This window comes from Salvelinus fontinalis, chromosome 5 (genome assembly GCF_029448725.1).
Source record: "Salvelinus fontinalis isolate EN_2023a chromosome 5, ASM2944872v1, whole genome shotgun sequence".
Taxonomy (NCBI): Eukaryota; Metazoa; Chordata; class Actinopteri; order Salmoniformes; family Salmonidae; genus Salvelinus; species Salvelinus fontinalis.
The window spans coordinates 13,305,376-13,324,566 of NC_074669.1; the positions used below are offsets into that span (position 1 = coordinate 13,305,376).

General features: G+C 43.8%; 1 protein-coding gene across 2 annotated transcripts in view; it reads right to left on the bottom strand.

Moving 5' to 3' along the window:
• Positions 1-16,936, bottom strand: part of LOC129855150 (C3 and PZP-like alpha-2-macroglobulin domain-containing protein 8) — a 64,547-nt gene extending 47,611 nt beyond the window's left edge. For both annotated transcript variants that reach the window (XM_055922518.1, XM_055922520.1), the window contains exons 1-8: positions 16,646-16,936; positions 5,086-5,237; positions 4,225-4,247; positions 3,565-3,730; positions 3,301-3,353; positions 2,727-2,744; positions 2,019-2,073; positions 1,805-1,918 (exon numbers count right to left, since the gene is read on the bottom strand). In XM_055922518.1, the coding sequence (XP_055778493.1) occupies positions 1,805-1,918; positions 2,019-2,073; positions 2,727-2,744; positions 3,301-3,353; positions 3,565-3,730; positions 4,225-4,247; positions 5,086-5,237; positions 16,646-16,722 (658 nt within the window). In that variant the 5' untranslated portion in view covers positions 16,723-16,936. The remainder of the gene's footprint in view (positions 1-1,804; positions 1,919-2,018; positions 2,074-2,726; positions 2,745-3,300; positions 3,354-3,564; positions 3,731-4,224; positions 4,248-5,085; positions 5,238-16,645) is intronic.
• Positions 16,937-19,191: the final 2,255 nt, after the last annotated feature.

Genomic DNA, 19,191 nt, shown 5'->3' on the forward strand with positions numbered 1-19,191 from the left:
GGAATTGGACCTAAATGCCCACCATCTGTGCCCGACCTCGCTAATGCATCGTGGCTGAATGGAACCAAGTCCCCGCAGCAATGTTCAAACATCTAGTGGAAAGCCTTCCCAGAAGAGTTGAGGCTGTTATAGCAGCAAAGGGGGTCCAACTCCATATTAATGCCCATGATTTTGGAATGAGATTTTCGATGAGCAGGTGTCCACATACTTTAGGTCATGTAGTATACCTTCTATGCTCACTTCGAGGAAAGCAAAACAGAAATATGCTTGAGAGCACCAGCTGTTCCGGACGGCTGTGTGATCATGCTCTCCGTAGCCGATGTAACTAAGACCTTTAAACAGGTTAACATTCACAAGGCCGCAGGGCGGCAGACGGATTACCAAGACGCGTACTCAGAACATGCGCTGACCAGCTGGCAAGTGTCTTCACCGACATTTTCAACCTGCCCCTGACCCAGTCTGTAATACCTACATGTTTCAAGCAGACCACCATAGTCTCTGTGCCCAAGAACGCCAAGGTAACCTGTCTAAATGACTATCGCCCCATAGCACTCACATCTGTAACCATGAAATGCTTTAAAAGGCTGGTCATGGCTTAGATCGACACCATCATCCAAGACACCTTGGACCCACTCTAATTCGCATAACACCCCAACAGACCCACAGATGAAGCAATCTCTATTGCACTCTACTTTCCTACCTCTACAAAAGGAACACCTATGTGAGAATGCTGTTCATTGACTACAGCTCAGTGTTCAACACCATAGCTCCCTCCAAGCTCATCACTAAATTAAAGACCCTGGGATTAAAAACCTTCTGCAACTGGATCCTGGACTTCCTGACGGGCCGGTGGCGAGGGTAGGCAACAACACATACACCACGCTGACCCTTAACACGGGGGCCCCTCAGGGGTGCGTACTTAGTCCCTTCCTGTACTCCCTGTTTCCCCATGACTTTGTTGTCACGCACAACTCCAACACCATCATTAAGTTTGCCAATGACACAACGGTGGTTGGCCTAATCACCGACAACAATGAGACAGCCTACAGGGAGGAGGTCAGACCTGGCAGTGTGGTGCCAGGACAACAACCTCTTCCTCAACGTCAGCAAGACAAAGGAGATGATCGTGGACTACAGGAAACCAAGGGCCGAGCATGCCCCCATTCACATCGACAGGGCTGTAGTGGAGCGGGTTGAGAGCTTCAAGTTTCTCGGTGTCCACATCACTAAGGACCTATCATGTTTCAAACACACCAACACAGCTGTGAAGAGGGCACAACAGTTAATCAAATGGCTACCCGGACAATGTGCATTGACCCCCTATTCTTGCACTGGCTCTATGCACACACATACTACACTGACACTCCAACACACACACACACTACATACGCTCACACACACAAAACACACACACACATGCATATTGACGCCACACACACACACACACTCACATATAGTCACACACGCTGTTGCTGCTGCTACCTAATTGCCTAGTCACTTTTAGCCCGACCTACATTAACATATTACCTCAACTACCTCGTACCTCTGCACATTGACTCAGTACCGGTACTCCTTGTATATACCCTCGCTATTGTTATTTTATTGTGTTACTATTTCCTTTTTTTTCTTGTTCTTTGCGGAATTTTTTAAATTGTATTTCTTTTAAACTCTGCATTGTTGGGAAAGAGCTCGTAATTAAGCATTTCACGGTAAAGTCTAGACCTGTTGTATTTGGCGCATGCGACAAATAAAATGTTGTTTGATTTGATAAATGGTCAATTTCAGGTAGCAAGTAGCAACTCACCATACTTCTGCACTTCAAAGGACTTGTTGTAGGTGTGCCCCTGCATCTCTACAAAGATGAACCACTCTCCAAACATGGGCTGGTCTGAGAGAGGGAAACTCATGTTGACGACCCCTGAGGAGAGAAGCAGGGGTCAAAAAAGATCAACGCCACATGACCTACAGCAGTAACTACACAGTAGATGATGATAATGATAGCATAGGGAGTTTCTCACCACAGCAGAGGGGTTTAAGCCCTTTCCACTGGACCATCCGAGATCCTCTTGGGTCCTGCAACCCAGAGTATGAATACACAGTTGATCGAGAGATTCTACTTTCATCAAAATATGCATTACTCTGTTTCTCCCTACATGAAAGCTGTGAACTTACATAAGTACTCATGAGTAAAGTTATGTAAGGGTTATGCTAATAAATATATTGGGGGTAACCCCTGCGTGATGAAATCCTACAGTAAGCTACTTCTTACATACACTGACCTGGCTCTGACTCGAGGGGAAAGACTAACACTAACGGCTGTCAATCAGTTAATTGCAACCACTCGCACAGACACTTCCCTGACCAAGAGGGCCAAGGGACTGCAGGCTGCAGGTGACAGAATAACACAAACAACTACACAGTTTCTTAGTCACTGAGCTGAGCCTGTTTCCAGAGCTCCCTCGGACATCTTAACACAAAGCAGCATATTTGCCCTGAAAAGATACCGCAGACAGAGCACAAGAGGATGTGAGAGGGACAGAGAGAGAGAGAGGAGTGTGCAGCATTAGCTGGGCAAGATGTAGGGGCCAGGCTGGAGCTCAAAGCCCAGGCCTGTTATCAAAGTGAGCCCTCCCTGCCCTGTAATCTCCTGCCTGGGGTTGGGAGACTAAACCCCCAGTGTCCCATGGCCCTCCCTCTAGGTCCGGGTGGTCCCTCCCTCCACTTACCAAAACGTAGGCCTCAATCTGCAACCAGGAGAAGAAGAAGCATAAAAAAAATTGTCAAGGACAGCACACACATTAGACAAACTGCAAACTGCACAGCCACATGGCAAAATATCTCCACCTCCTCCCCCCTCTCCAACAATCATCCATCTGTGAGTGTGAGCGTTAGCCTTTGCCAGCAGCAGACCTTTATAGCTCCAGCCATCAATAAACACACTGTCTACACAGCGGCAACTATATATTTGGAGACATTTCTAAAAATTCTAGCAGGAATGGCAAGCTTTGTGGCGGTAAATAGGTTACTGTACATTTAGTCTGCATTCAGGCTCAGGCCAGGTTTCCCCCACTTCACTACTCTCTGACAGAATGTTGGAAAAATAGGTGTGGGAAAACTAGCTTGATGCCACCCTTCATTTAAAGCCATAACACATCAAAGGAGAGGAGGCCAGCTGCTTGGAATAAAGGCCCACTGATAAACATTAGGTCAACACACCTGATTCTCCTATTTCATATCCCATTAATTTCCTGTAAGTGGGTGTGATGTCTTGGCTTTGATGTGAGAGACTGGGTGCATTACCTTGTCATTGACCGGCCTCAGATCCGGAGTGACAGAGTACACGTTGATGAGCACTGGATTGAGAGAGGCACAGATTATTACCCATTTCAATGCATTTCTAATGTAGTGCAATAAACAATCCATGTCATGTCATTAGCTTTTCTCCTGGGCTGCTATTAAGACTGGCTTCTTACAACACACAATGGCCTATGAATAAATATATCTACAGTAGAGGTTTATGAGTGGGACAATGGCTGCTACTGGAAGGGCCTGGAAGGCTGAGACCTTTGTGTTTGGGCTTGTAGACTGGCTTATCCGTCTGGATGAAGACGGCTGTGCCCTTGCTGTCCACAGTGACAGTGGTGTAGTTGTGGAAGATATATCCCCCCTCAGTGATGTGGCGATTCCCCCACACCTTCAGATGGGCCTGACCCCTCAGACCACGAGGAACCTGAAACCAGGAAGGGCACATATATCTTCAGGATGCGGTACCTAACACAACACCACACAGACCAGTGGCAAAGCCCTTGCTAAAGTGCCTAGCAACCACAGTGGACAATACGAGACCATATTTGATAAAGACAGGGGTGGGGGTTAGAGGGAGTGGAGGAATCAAGTCGTGAATGTTGGATTGATCCATTCCAGCCTTTGGGGCCTGCAGACCCTTACATGCACGTCAACAGCTGTTGCATATTATATTTGAGGCTATTACCTTATTCCAAATGAATGTGCAAAAAGGCAGATGTTCACATACAAATTATGTTAGTGTTGTTTTGCATGTCATCTGTGGAATATGGACAAACTGACTGGGATCTCACTACTGTGCAGCTGGAGCCACAACCATTTTACACTCTTGAAACAACAATTATGTTTTTATTCACAACACTACACAACAAAGATAAAAAACAATTAACAAACACAATGACACAATGACGTCGCTCTCACCTTTAATTTGATTGTGCCTTTGTCTGAAATGGAAAAAAATGAATAAAATCACACAAAACAAGGCAAAATATTCTGATCAAAATGATTTGAGTTCTTGTGATTGTGTGGTTTGATCAAAGAACATTAACTTGTGTCAACACCGGGCCTTGAGTTCCACAATGTATACTGGTTTCCATCCTTGCAGTTTACAGTAATCAAGAACCTTAGTTAAATACTGCCTGGTTAAACCTTTGATACATCACAATAAACAGTTCTGTTGAATTTCAGGCCAATCAAGGGGTCGTCACTAGTTACCACAGCCACAGAGTCATAATTATGGCTAAACCCCGCCTATTTCTAAAATTTCTATAAATAAAAACTGATTTTAAACCAAACCATAACCACACTGCATACCTTATGCCTAACCCTAAAAAAGAAAAATCATGAATTTTTACGATAAAGCCAATTTTGACTTTATGACTGTCGTAACTAGTGACAATCCAATCAAGGATATCAATCAATTGCCAGAGTAAAGAAAAACCAGTGGAACTGGAGTGATGCACTCTCTGCAGGAGATACAGCTGCAGGCTCTTTCAATGAAGCGCTGAAGTCCCATCTATTTGTACTGCTGTCAAACAAATCCCACATAGATACACAATAGCCTGGTTAGACAAGCCAGGCTTAACAATAAACCCCCTAACAAAAGCGACATCCGTTAAGGGCCCTGTGAGGTCAGAAGTATACACTCCACCTGACAGGTCAATCAGCCTCATGCTGTGTGTTCCCCTGTAAGTGTGTGTGCACTCTCAGTATAAGAAATGGTGGTGTGTGCTCCTATGTTAGCTTGTGTGTGTGGGGGGGGGGGGGGGGAGGAGTCCTCACCTAGCACTGTGCCATGGCTGTACGCCACTGTCTCACCCTTCACAGAGAGCTGGACTTGGACGTGCGTCTCCTCCACAGCGTTGAAGATTGTGACACTCAAGGCCTCCTCCACACCAGCGCGGAACACTGAAGGAGCAGCGATTAGGTAACCCCTAGTGTCCAGGAATGAGAGGGGTGTTGGTCAACAGACAGTGCATCATAGAAACTTTCAGCCGGGGGTTCACAAATTTGGTGTTTGCTGTTTTTTTTTTCATTTTCTGATAGGTAGATCATTCTTATTCCAGTATGCTTCGAGCAAGCAGCAACACCCAATATCAACACACCAGCGGCCCCAGCTTAACCCTCCTCCTGGCCTCCAAATATGGCTGTTTATGATGTTACACAAGGCAGTATCTATACACACACACGCACACACAGAGTCCTCAAGGGATTTGCAAAGTGAGATCAGGTTTAATTGCGAGGATAGCAGGGACACAGTACATGTCAGCCAAAAGAGCTCTGCTCTAGTGTTCTCGTTGGGTGGTCTGGCACCACTTCTGATGTAACCTAGTTGTTTTTTAAACATAATGACCAAGATTAAAAACAGTCAACTCTAACATTTAGTCGAGGGAAGACGGCTGTCAGAAGGGTCGGAGGCCAAAGGTCATCCGCAGAAGCACATAAACATTCTGAAAGTTCAATTACATTTTTACCACTGGTTGGCAAAGGACCACCATAAATGAGAGCGGCGCAAGGGGTTCACTGGCAGTTGCATTTTAAAGAGTTACAGAAGTTCACCGACCTTAGTTTGGAGGCATACTAAGGTTCCATATGGAATTTTAATCACACTATTACATGACTATTACTAGTGCATTATTACATGCTTATTTCACTTTTTTCACAAGTTAAAATGAACAAAAATGTGATAACATTATCAAAAAGTAATCTGTGTCATTCAGGTGTGATAGTTTTTTTCCCAGACCTGGGAGCTCCCATTTTAAACTTTTCTCAAGATCAACCAAATTAGAATGAGCATTGAATCCACCAACCCAATTACATGTATTAGTATCAGATCAGGTGGTTAACATTACAGTGCTTGGGGGGCAGAGGCAATCTAAGTCACACAGAGTCATGAGAAATTCCCTTGGAAAATGGGGCTTTGGGAATAGAAAGATAATAGGAGAAAATTGACTCTCAGCGTTTGATCTGCAGCAAGTTCAACCAGCTTTTTGATAAGCTTGCGTCAGGTGCTGAGGACCATGCTTATTTTAATGATGCATTGAACGTCACAGTGGTTTCTGCATACCTCCAAAGAGCTCAGTCTCAAGTGCTTGAGGACTGACGTTCTTTTGTTAGTAAAGCTGGTATTAGTCCCATAGCGATCTCAATGGTGTGGTGGGCTGGGCTCGACTCTGGAGCATTTGGCAGCACAGCTTGTAACCCTTTGAAATTATTAACACAGCAGACTTCTCCACAGTTAGTCTCTGGAATACTGTTGACAGCAGCCCGACAGATAGCATCCTTAGGGCCTCTTCACACTACATCACTTTGACAGCACAAACTAGGTCCAGGAGAGATAATTGTGTAGTGTAAAGAGACGGATCTAGATTCAAATCTCTATTTAAGAGATGTCTCCCACAGTACAGTGCATTTGGAAAGTATTCAGACCCCTTGACTTTTTCCACATTTTGTTACGTTTAGAGCCTTAATAAATGTTTCCCTCATCAATCTACATACAATACCCCATAATGACAAAACAAAAAAAGGTTTTTAGAAATGTTTGCTAATTTATTACAAATAAAAAACAGAAATACCTTATTTACATAATAATTCAGACCCTTTGCTATGAGACTCAAAATTGAGCTCATGTGCATCCTGTTTCCACTATCCATCCTTGAGATGTTTCTACAACTGGATTGGAGTCCACCTGTGGTAAATTAAATTGATTGGACATGATTTGGAAAGGCGCACACCTGTCTATATAAGGTCCCATAGTTGACAGTGCATGTCAGAGCAAAAACCAAGCCACGAGGTTGAAGGAATTGTCCGTCGAGCTCCGAGACAGGATTGTTTTGATGGCACAGATCTGGGCAAAGGTAGCAAAACATTTCAGCAGCATTGAAGGTCCCCAAGAACACAGTGGCCTCCATCATTCTGAAATGGAAGAAGTTTGGAACCACCAAGACTCTTCCTAGAGCTGGCCGTCCGGCCAAACTAAGCAATAATGGTAGAAGGGCCTTGGTCAGGGAGGTGACCAAGCACCCGATGGTCACTCTGACAGAGCTCCAGAGATCCTCTGTGGAGATGGGAGAACCTTCCATAAGGACAACCATCTCTGCAGCACTCCACCAATCAGGCCTTTATGGTAGAGTGGCCAGACGATAGCCACTCCTCAGAAAAAGGCACATGACAGCCCGCTTGGAGTTGCCAAAAGGCACCCAAAGACTCTCGGACCATGGGAAACAAGATTCTCTGGTCTGATGAAACCAAGATTGAACTCTTTGGCCTGAATACCAAGCGTCATGTCTCGAAGACACCGGGCACCATCCTTACGGTGAAGCATGGTGGTGGCAGCATCATGCTGTGGGGATGTTTTTCAGCAGCAGGGACTGAGAGACTAGTCAGGATCGAGGGAAAGATGAACGGAGCAAAGAACAGAGGGATCCTTGATGAAAGTCTGCTCCAGAGCACTCAGGACCTCAGACTGGGGCGAAGGTTCACCTTCCAACAGGACAACGACCCTAAGCACACAGCCAAGACAACACAGGAGTGGCTTCGGGACAAGTCTCTGAATGTTCTTGAGTGGCCCAGCCAGAGCCCGGACTTGAACCTGATCGAACATCACTGGAGAGACCTGAAAATAGCTGTGCAGCAACGCTCCCCATGCAACCTGACAGAGCTTGAGAGGATCTGCAGACAAGAATGGGAGAAACTCCCTAAATACAGGTGTGAGGCAGTGATGGCGCCAGAGGGGATGCTATTTTGTTAGTTTTTTCGCGTTGTTTGTATCTTTTTTTGTACATATTGTTGCTGCTTCAATCTCTTAAATCCGAAAAGAGCTTCTGGACATCAGAACTGAGATTACTCACCTCAGATTAGACAATGAGTTTTTCTTCAATGAGTCGGATAGGAGGGATATATTACAGACACCCGACCAGGTCCAGATCCCCGTCATTGGCTGGAGAAGAAAACTGAGATTTTGCGGAAAAGGATGCCTTGTGAGGATCAGGCGACGAGTGGCTAATCTGCCTTTGTCTTCCATCCTGCTAGCTAATGTTCAATCGCTGGAAAATAAATGGGACGAACTGAAAGCACGTATATCCTACCAACGGGATATTAAAAACTGTAATTTGTTATGTTTCACCAAGTCGTGGCTGAACGAAGACATTAACAACATACAGCTGGCGGTTTATACACTCTACCGGCAGGATGGAACAGCAGCCTTTGGTAAGACACGGGGCGGGGGCCTATGCATACAGCTGGTGCACTATATCTAAAGAAGTCTCAAGGTTTTGTTCGCCTGAGGTAGAGTATCTCATGATAAACTGTAGACCACACTATCCGCCTAGAGAGTTTTCATCTGTATTTTTCGTAGCTGTTGTAACGGCAGCCTTCCCTCTCTTCACGAGAAGGAAGGCTCTAGCGGCTCCTGACTGACGGACGGCTCTAACGGCTCGGGACAGACGGGCGGTTCTGACGGCCGCCTCTCCGCTTTTGCTGCCTCCAGCTCTGCTTTGGGGCGGCGATATTCCTCTGGCTCTGCCCAGGGTCCTTTTCCGTCCAGCTCGTCCTCCCATGTCCATTTCTCCTGGTCCCGCTGCTGCTGCTGCTGCCGCTGCTGCCCGTTACTACGCTGCTTGGTCCGAGTTTGGTGGGTGGTTCTGTAACGGCAGCCTTCCCTCTCTTCACGAGAAGAGAGAATGTAGCAGGGATTGGACCAACACGCAGCGTAGCCAGTGCTCAACATGTTTAATTACGACAAATAAACGTGAACACTTACAAAACAAAATAACAAATGTGGCAAACCGATACAGTCCTTTCTGGTGCAGACAAAACACAAAGACAGGAAACAACCACCCACAAAATCCCAACACAAAACAAGCCACCTATATATGATTCTCAATCAGGGACAACGATTGACAGCTGCCTCTGATTGAGAACCATATTAGGCCGAACACAGAAACAGACAAACTAGACACACAACATAGAATGCCCACCCAGCTCACGTCCTGACCAACACTAAAACAAGCAAAACACATAAGAACTATAGTCAGGACGTGACAGCTGTCTACATACCACCACAGACCGATGCTGGCACTAAAACCACACTCAATGAGCTGTATACACCCATAAGCAAACAGGAAAACGCTCACCCAGAGGCGGTGCTCCTAGTGGCCGGGGACTTTAATGCAGGGAAACTTTAATCAGTTTTACCTCATTTCTATCAGCATGTTAAATGTGCAACCAGGGAGAAAAAAAATTCTCCACTACCTTTACTCCACACACAGAGACACGTACAAAGCTCTCCCTTGCCCTCCATTTGGCAAATCTGACCATAATTCTATCCTCCTGATTCCTGCTTACATGCTAAACCTAAAGCAGGAAGCACCAGTGACTCAGTCTATAAAAAAGTGGTCAGATGAAGCAGATGCTAAACTACAGGACTGTTTTACTAGCACAGACTGGAATATGTTCCGGGAATCTTCCGATGGCATTGAGGAGTACACTACATCAGTCACTGGCTTTATCAATAAGTGCATTGAGGACGTTGTCCCCATAGTGACTGTATATACATACCCCAAACAGAAGCCATGGATTACATGCAACATTTGCACTGAGCTAAAGGGTAGAGCTGCCACTTTCAAGGAGCGGGACTCTAACACGGAAGCTCATAAGAAATCCCGCTATGCCGTCTGACAAATCATCAAACAGGCAAAGCATCAATACAAGACTAAGATCAAATCGTACTACACCGGCTCCAACGCTCGTCGGAAGTGGCAGGGCTTGCACACTATAACAGACTACAAAGGGAAGCACAGACGAAAGCTGCCCAGTAACACGAGCCTACCAGGCGAGCTAAATAACTTCTAGGCTCGCTTCGAGGCAAGTAACACTGAAACATGCATGAGAGCATCAGCTGTTCTGGATGACTGTGTGATCACGCTCTCCGCAGCCGATGTGAGTAAGACCTTAAAACAGGTCAACATTCACAAGGTCGCAGGGCCAGACAGATTACCAGGTCGTGTACTCCGAGCATGCACTGACCAACTAGCAAGTGTCTTCACTGACATTTTCAACCTCTCCCTGTCTGAGTCTGTAATACCAACATGTTTCAAGTAGATCACCATATCCCTGTGCCCAAGAACCATAAGGTAACCTGTCTAAATGACTAACCACCCGTAGCACTCACGTCTGTAGCCTTGAAATGCTTTGAAAGGCTGTTCATGGCTCACATCAACACCATCATCCCAGAAACTCTAGACCCACTAAAATTTGCATACCGCCCCCAACAAATCCACAGATAATGCAATCTCTATTGCACTCCACACTGCCCTTTCACACCTGGACAAAAGGAACACCTATGTGAGAATGCTATTAATTGACTACAGCTCAGCATTCAACACCATAGTGCCCTCAAAGCTCATCACTAAGCTAAGGACCCTGGGACTAAACACTTCCCTCTGCAACTGGATCCTGGACTTCCTGATGGGCCACCCCCAGGGGGTCAAGGGTAGGTAACAACACATCCGCCACGCTGATCCTCAACACGGAGGCCCCTCAGGGGTGCATGCTCATGTAACCGATGTGAAATGGATAGCTAGTTTGCAGTGATGCGCGCTAATAGCATTTTAATCGGTGACGTCACTCGCTTTGAGACCTTGAAGTAGTGGTTCCCCTTGCTCTGCAAGGGCCGTGGCTTTTGTGGAGCAATGGGTAACGATGCTTCGTGGGTGACTGTTGTTGATATGTGCAGAGGGTCCCTGGTTCGCGCCCGGGTCGGGACGAGGGAACGGACTAAAGTTATACTGTTACATTGATGCTGTTGACCCGGATCACTGGTTGCTGCGGAAAAGGAGGAGGTCGAAAGGGGGGTGAGTGTGACCGATGTGAAATGGCTAGCTAGTTAATAGCGTTTCAATCGGTGGCGTCACTCGCTTTGAGACCTTGAAGTAGTGGTTCCCCTTGCTCTGCAAGGGCTGTGGCTTTTGTGGAGTGATGGGTAACGATGCTTCGTGGGTGACTGTTGTTGATGTGTGCAGAGGGTCCCTGGTTCGCACCCGGGTCGGGGCGAGGGAACGGACTAAAGTTACACTCAGTCCCCTTCTGTACTCCCTGTTCACTCAAGACTGCATGGCCAGGCACGACTCCAACACCATCATTAAGTTTGCTGATGATACAACAGTGGTAGGCCTGATCACCAACAACGATGAGATAGCCTATAGGGAAGTCAGAGACCTGACCGTGTGGTGGATGGACAATAACCTCTCCCTCAACGTGATCAAGGTCAAAGGAGATGATTGTGGACTACAGAAAAAGGAGGACCGAGCACGCCCCCATTCTCACCGACAGGGCTGTAGTGGAACAGGTTGAGAGCTTCAAGTTCCTTGGCGTCCACATCACCAACAAACTAACATGGTCCAAGCACACCAAGACAGTCGTGAAGAGGGCACAACAAAACCTATTCCCCCTCAGGAGAATGAAAAGATTTGGCATGGGTACTCAGATCCTCAAAAGGTTTTACAGCTGCACCATCGAGAGCATCCTCACGGGTTGCATCACTGCCTGGTATGGCAACCGCTAGGCCTCCGACCGCAAGGCACTACAGAGGGTAGTGCGTACGGCCCAGTACATCACTGGGGCCAAGCTGCTTGCCATCCAGGACCTCTATACTACGCGGTGTCAGAATAAGGCCCTAAAAATTGTCAAAGACTCCAGCCACCCTAGTCATAGACTGTTCTCTCTGCTACCAAACGGCAAGTGGTACAGGAGCGCCAAGTCTAGGTCCAAGAGGCTTCTGAACAGCTTCTACCCCCAAGCCATAAGACTCCTGAACAGCTAATCAAATGGCTACCCAGACTATTTGCATCCCTACCTCCAATTACCTCGACACCGGTGCCCCCACACATTGACCCTGTACCGGTACCCCCTGTATATAGCCCCGCTATTGTTATTTACTGCTGCTCTTTAATAATTTGTTATTCTTATCTCTTACCTTTTTTTTATTATATTTTTTGGGGTATTTTCTTAAAACTGCATTGTTGGCTAAGGGCTTGCAAGTAAGCAATTCACTGTAAGGTGACAAATACAATTTGATTTGCTAAGATTGTAGTCATACCCAAGAAGATTTGAGGTTGTAATCACTGCCAAATGTGCTTCAACAAAGTACTGAGTAAAGGATCTGAATACTTATGTAAATATGAAATTTCATTAAAAATATGTTTAAATACATTTGCTTAAATGTCTAAAAACCTGTTTTTGCTTTGTCATTATGGGGTATTGTGTGTAGATTGATGAGGAAAAAAACGATTTAATGTAACAAAATGTGGAAAAGTCAAGGGGTCTGAACACTTTCCGAATGCACTGTACCTCCGGAAGTACTGTGGGTGACATTTACACTACGTAGCCCCCTCTGAGTGGTAGTGTAAAGTCAATGGCTCTCCCACACCCAATGATTTTATATATACACTAGATGACTGACAGGGGGCTCTATTTTGAAGCCAACACAGCTCCATCACAGCACTTCCCCAGCGTAAAAAATATTTTATAAGCAAAAAATCATTTTTAATGTCTACATTTGTTTTTGCCATGTTTATTCTATTACAGACACCATAATACAATCTTAAATTATATTATGTTAGGTAAACATAACATAAAGAAATACATTAAAACATTTACCTTAAAGTAAAAGTACTAATGTTACTGTCCCACGGCAACAACAAAAAAACTTATATACATGTCATTTTGTCCTTGAAACATTTAATTGAAATACTGTAGAATTAAATTAATTCCTATGGAGTCATTGAACACTGTTCCCTTTAATAATGTTTACTGTTTTACCCACTTTATATCTATATACCGTATTCTAGTCATGGATCATCCTATATAACTACTGCTATACACAACTTTTCTATTCACATGCTGTCTTAACTGTCCATACACACCATTCACATACATACAGTGTATTCGGAAAGTATTTATACCCCTTGACTTTTTCCACATTTTGTTACGTTACAGCCTTATGTAACGTCTGCTTCCAACTCACACTCTCAAACACTTAGATCCCCTGAACGCAGCTCACTTTCCAGCTCACACTCTCAAACACATAGATCCCCTGAACGCAGCTCACTCTCCAGATCCCAATCACCTGAATTCTGATCACCTGTTCACACACCTGTATGTCATTATCACACACTATTTAGTTCAGTTCTTTGCACCCCATCATTGTGAGGTATTGTTTGTTTTGTGACACACTTCTTTTCGGAGCTCTGTTTTTTCGGAGCCTGCCTCACTATCGACGCCTATTCCCTGCATGTACCTTAGCCTATTGGATTTCCTGTTATCAACCTATTGCCTGATCTCCCGGACGACGTTACTAACCTTTTCCCTGCCTGTACTGTTGCCTTTTTGGACCCCCTTTGTATGACTGCCCCTGGACCCAGCTACCTGCCTCCTCCTGTGGTCCTGTACAAATAAACACCTGCTGCGCCCTGTGCTTGAAACCAGCTCCCTGTCTCTCATCGTGTTCATTACACCTTATTGTAAAATGAAAAAAAAAAAAAAATCTTCATCAATCTAAAAACAATACCCCATAATGACGAAGCCAAAACAGGTTTTAATACATTTTAGCAAATGTATGAAAAATAAAAAACTGAAATATCACATTTATTCAGACCTTTTACTCTGTACTTTGTTCAAGCACCTTTGGCAGCGATTACAGCCTTGACTCTTTTGGGGTTTGACGCGACAAACGTCGCACACCTGTATTTGGGGAGTTTCTCCCATTCTTCTCTGCAGATCCTTTCAAGCTTTGTCAGGTTGGATGGGGAGCCTGTGCTTAGGGTCGTTGTCCTGTTGGAAGGTGAACCTTCGCCCCAGTCTGAAGTCCTGAGTGCTCTGGAACAGGTTTTCATCAAGGATCTCTCTGTACTTTGCTCCGTTCGTCTTTGCCTCAATCCTGACTAATCTCCCAGTTCCTGCCACTGAAAAACATCCCCAGAGCATGATGCTGCCACCACCATGCTTTAGGGATGGTGCCAGGTTTCCTCCAGACGTGACGCTTGGCATTCAGGCCAAAGAGTTCAATCTTGGTTTCATCAGACCAGAGAATCTTGTTTCTCATGGTCTGAGAATCCTTTAGGTGCCTTTTGGCAAACTCCAAGCAGACTGTCATGTGCCTTTTACTGAGGAGTGGCTTCTGTCTGGACACTCTACCATAAAGGCCTGATTGGTGGACTGCTGCAGAGATGGTTGTCCTTATGGAAGGTTCTCCCATCTCCACAGAGGATCTCTGGAGCTCTGTCAGAGTGACCATCGGGTGCTTGGTCACCTCCCTGACCAAGGCCCTTCTACCTCTATTGCTTAGTTTGGCCAGACGGCCAGCTCTAGGAAGAGTCTTGGTGGTTCCAAACTTCTTCCATTTAAGAATGATGGAGGCCACTGTGTTCTTAGGGACCTTCAATGCTGCTGAAATGTTTTGGTACCCTTCCCCAGATCTGTGCCTCGACACAGTGCTGTCTTAGCTCTACGGACAATTCCTTCAACCTCAAAGCTTGGTTTTTGCTATGACATGCACTGTCAAATATGGGACCTTATATAGACAGGCGTGTGCCTTTCCAAATCATGTCCAATCAATTGACTTTATCACAGGTGGACTCCAATCAAGTTGTAGAAACAGCTCAAGGATGGTTAATAGAAACAGGATGCACCTGAGCTCAATTTCTAGTCTCATAGCAAAGGGTCTGAATACATATGTAAATAAGGTATTTCTGTTTTTTATTTGTAATAAATATGCAAAAAATTCTGAACCTGTTTTCGCTTTGTCATTATGGGCTATTGTGTGTAGATTGATGAGTAAAAAAAATATTTAATTAATTTTAGAATAAGGCTGTAACGTAACAAAATGTGGAAAAAGTAAAGGGGTCTGAATACTTTCCGAATGCACTGTACGTATAGATTACATTTAGATTACTGTTACAGTGCTATTTGGGTTGTTAATTGGACTCATTCCGACATTTCTTTATTTCTTAGATTTTTTAAAATATATTTTTTATTATGTGTGTACCTGTTTGACATTATACAGCATTGTGAGGAGCTAGTAACATAAGCAGATGTTATAGCGGGTGCAGAGAAAAATGCTTAATTATGTACACTACCAATAAACTTTGATTTGGATGACTGCTTTTTCTGGGTAGTGCCAATATGGCCGACCAAAGCCTGTCATTGGCCAATACATAGAGATGTTCCTGAGACAATTAACTCAATACCAGTAATTGAAAGTTAAAGGCTTAAAATACCCACACGTTTGTGAATCATTGCGTTAATCAAGTGTGCAAAAACATGTGCAAAATGATTTAAAAATGAGAAGCTCCTGTATAGTTAGAATTTCTATCCTTATTTTGTTTGTCTATGTACTATGGTATTTACGGTATGCTTATAGCTGCACTCAAATGAAGCAGGAATTAGTTTTTAGCCGCACCATATACAAGGATCGTCACTAGTTACCATAGCCACAAAGTCATAATTATGCTTAAACCTATTTTTGCAATTTATCTTTTTAAAATCCCATTTTAAACCTAACCTTAACTTTAAATTCCAATGCTCGACTTGGGCAGGAGCTCACTGGAGCGGAGTACCGGCACCTCAAATGTTCAACTGCTTGAGCGACTTTTCGTTTTATAGAATATTAGCTCAAAAGTATTGTGGAGTTCCTGCACCTAAATATAAACGGTCCGGCACCTATTTCAGTCCAAGTCTAGCACTGACTGACACACTGCTAACATTATGTCTAACCTAACCTTTAAAAAAAATAACTAATTGTTGTTTTCATACATTTTTAGGATATAGCCAATTTTTACTTGTGTTTGCGGTAACTAGTGAAAACACATCCAAGGATAATGTAAACAGAAAAGTTGCAAATCTGACTATCTTTTTGTAAATTACCTCTAAAACACTTCTTGCAGTAGAAGAGCAGTCATAGGGACCTATATACAAACGACTTTATTTTTTTAACTCCAAGTGATAACGGGCGGACAGCACCATCGATCCAACCGCAAATAGGGCTCTGAACGTGTAAAGTGAGTTTAATACATTGTTTCACATTCATGGCATAATGAACAAACACCCTTGATAAATGCATGTCATTCCAACAACCTAGTATTCATTTCTTAAATGCAAAATGCAGCTTCTCGTTAATGATCAAAAACGATAGAATTACAAAACAATGCTATTTGTAAAAGTAACACACTAGGCAGTGATTGTTCCATTAAACTTGGTGTGAACAGAGGTGAAGCATGGTGGTTTTGCTTATTACAGTAAAAATGGCAACATGTTAATTTACAATAAAATTAGGTCAACCACTTACTGTCTTTCGTGTGCATAATTTCTGCAGATGAATAATGTCCACGACAGACTCAACGCTGTCCAGTAGGACCTCCACATTTTCAATAGTAGCCTACATTCAGTTTCCCGTGGGGTGGGTTATAAAGTCGCTCTCAAGAGTTCAGACTTAACTTTCTCTCAAATCTTCAAATGTACAGTAGCTTCGAACAGCCTATCATTCTTACGTAGCCTATCCATTGAAACACTGATGTGTGGGCGCCAATTTTTGCCTCGAATCGGCAAGCGAGGATCAAGTTATCATCCCACTTCTAGAAATCCCGTTTCGGAGCAATTGGCTTTTTTCCAGTGGTGGAAAAAGTACCCAATTGTCATACTTGAGTAAAAGTAAAGATACCTTTAATGGAAAACTATTCAAGTAAAAGTAACCCAGTAAAATAATACTTTAGTAAAAGTATCAAAAGTAAAAGTACAAGGATAAATGATATTCAAATTCCTTATAATAAACAAAGCAGACGGCCATATTTTCTAGTTTTTTTTAAATGTACGGATAGCCAGGGGCACTCTAACTCTCAGACATTATTTACAAACGAAGCATGTCCGCCAGATCAGAGGCAGTAAGGATGACCAGGGATGTTCTCTTGATAAGTGTGTGAATTAGACCATTATTTTCCTGTCCTGCTAAGCAATCAAAATTTTACTTTTGGGTGTCAGGGAAAAAGTTATTTATTTCATTATTTTCTTTAGGAATGTAGTGACGTAAAAGTAAAAGTTGTCAAAAATATAAATAGTAAAGTACAGATACCACAAAAAACGATTTAAGTAATACTTTAAAGTATTTTACTTAAGTACTTTACACCACTGCTTTTTCTGCAGACCTCAATGCACATAGTCCTCTTTTTGCTTGCTTTATTCATCCGCCTCAACTCCGTTCTCTCATATTTCAGCATTACAGATTATTAGTGTTCTCCCACCCCCTCAAATGTCGCACGATAGAAAAGAGATGTTAGATCATGTTTATCAATTTGTTGGCCTGCTTTCCTTCTCGTCTCCAACTGTGCCTCCTCGCCTCTTTGAAGTTCCAAAGCTTTTGTTCCTGCTTTTCAAAGCTTTTGTTCCTGTTGGTGCGAGTCAGAACAGCTCCTAGTAGCCTAGTTCATGCAGACTCAACAGTTCAGACAAGTCACTCATAGCCCTGGCCTCGGTGGCCTTAACGCGAATAAAGTACAGCTAAACTCCTTTCCACCAGGTGAATGTCTAGTCAAGAGTAAGATCTCCTGGCAGTTGGCATTACATTTTGTACGAAATTGTGTTCAATTTACTTAGTAGCCTAATTAACCCAGGTGTAACAGTATAACTTTAAACCGTCCCCTCGCCCCGACCCGGGCGCGAACCAGGGACCCTCTGCACACATCGACAACAGTTGCCCACGAAGCACGGTCGTTACCCATCGCTCCACAAAGGCCGAGGCCCTTGCAAAGCAAGGGGCAACACTAGTTAAGTCTCAGAGCAAGTGACGTAACTGATTGAAATGCTACTAGCGCGTACCCGCTAACTAGCTAGCCATTTCACATCCGTTACACAGGCATGATCTTTGATTCATCTGAAATAACAATAGAGTCAACTATAAATTTGATTTAACGTTGTTTGCATGCAATATTGCATGAAAAACCTCTTAACTTGGGGATGTGTAATAAGGAATAGTGTTAGAAGAAATAGCAGGTTCTTTCAAATTAACCTGTCAAATTAATAATCTGGGTTTCAATGCTTGTGGAGTGCTCACACTGCTCAGATAAACCTTTGGCCCCCTCAAGTGGCAAATTGTCAGCACTGACAACTGTAATAGAAATCGGTACACTCATCTCCCCTGAATGAGCACTTGCATACTTCCATACAGTCGAACAGCGCTTTACACAATTCAAAAGGGAAGCAGCCTGTCACACTCACTCTAGCCTCGCGTGTTCATCCTTCCAAATGTCGTCTCGTTGAAGAGTGTGAGAAGCCTGACTTCCGAGGCAACACACACTCAAATATCAATAGAGCTGGCATAGTCAACTAAAAATAAATTAAAGGAAACAGATCAAATTCTTCAAAAATAGTTGATTTGGAAAACCATAGGCAGCAGAAGTAAAAATCGACTGTGCCGCAAAAGCATGCTCGTGCGGCAGAGTCTATTTCCGCGCTTATAAACCCAGGGTCGTTAAAGTATGATCGGTGATCTCGGTCGTACTGAAATTTACAGTGCTGTGAATTATTTCATTTCAAGGACCATAATATGTTGGATTTGTCCAAAAGAGCAACTTTATAATCAAACGCATGATAACGTTATGTGTAACATGTAAAAATGTTATGGGAACATCATTCAACTGTAACATTCATCATTCATCCTTATATGAACTCTATGCAGTAAAATAAAAGTAAAGCATGTGATGTATCAGAAATTGGAGAATAGAATTATAATCGACCAAAAATTGTCATATGATTATAAATACAGTTTATACAGGTTTTATACAAATGTATTCGATTTATTGGAAAGCTGTGAGTGCTATTATATGATACAATATCAGTTGT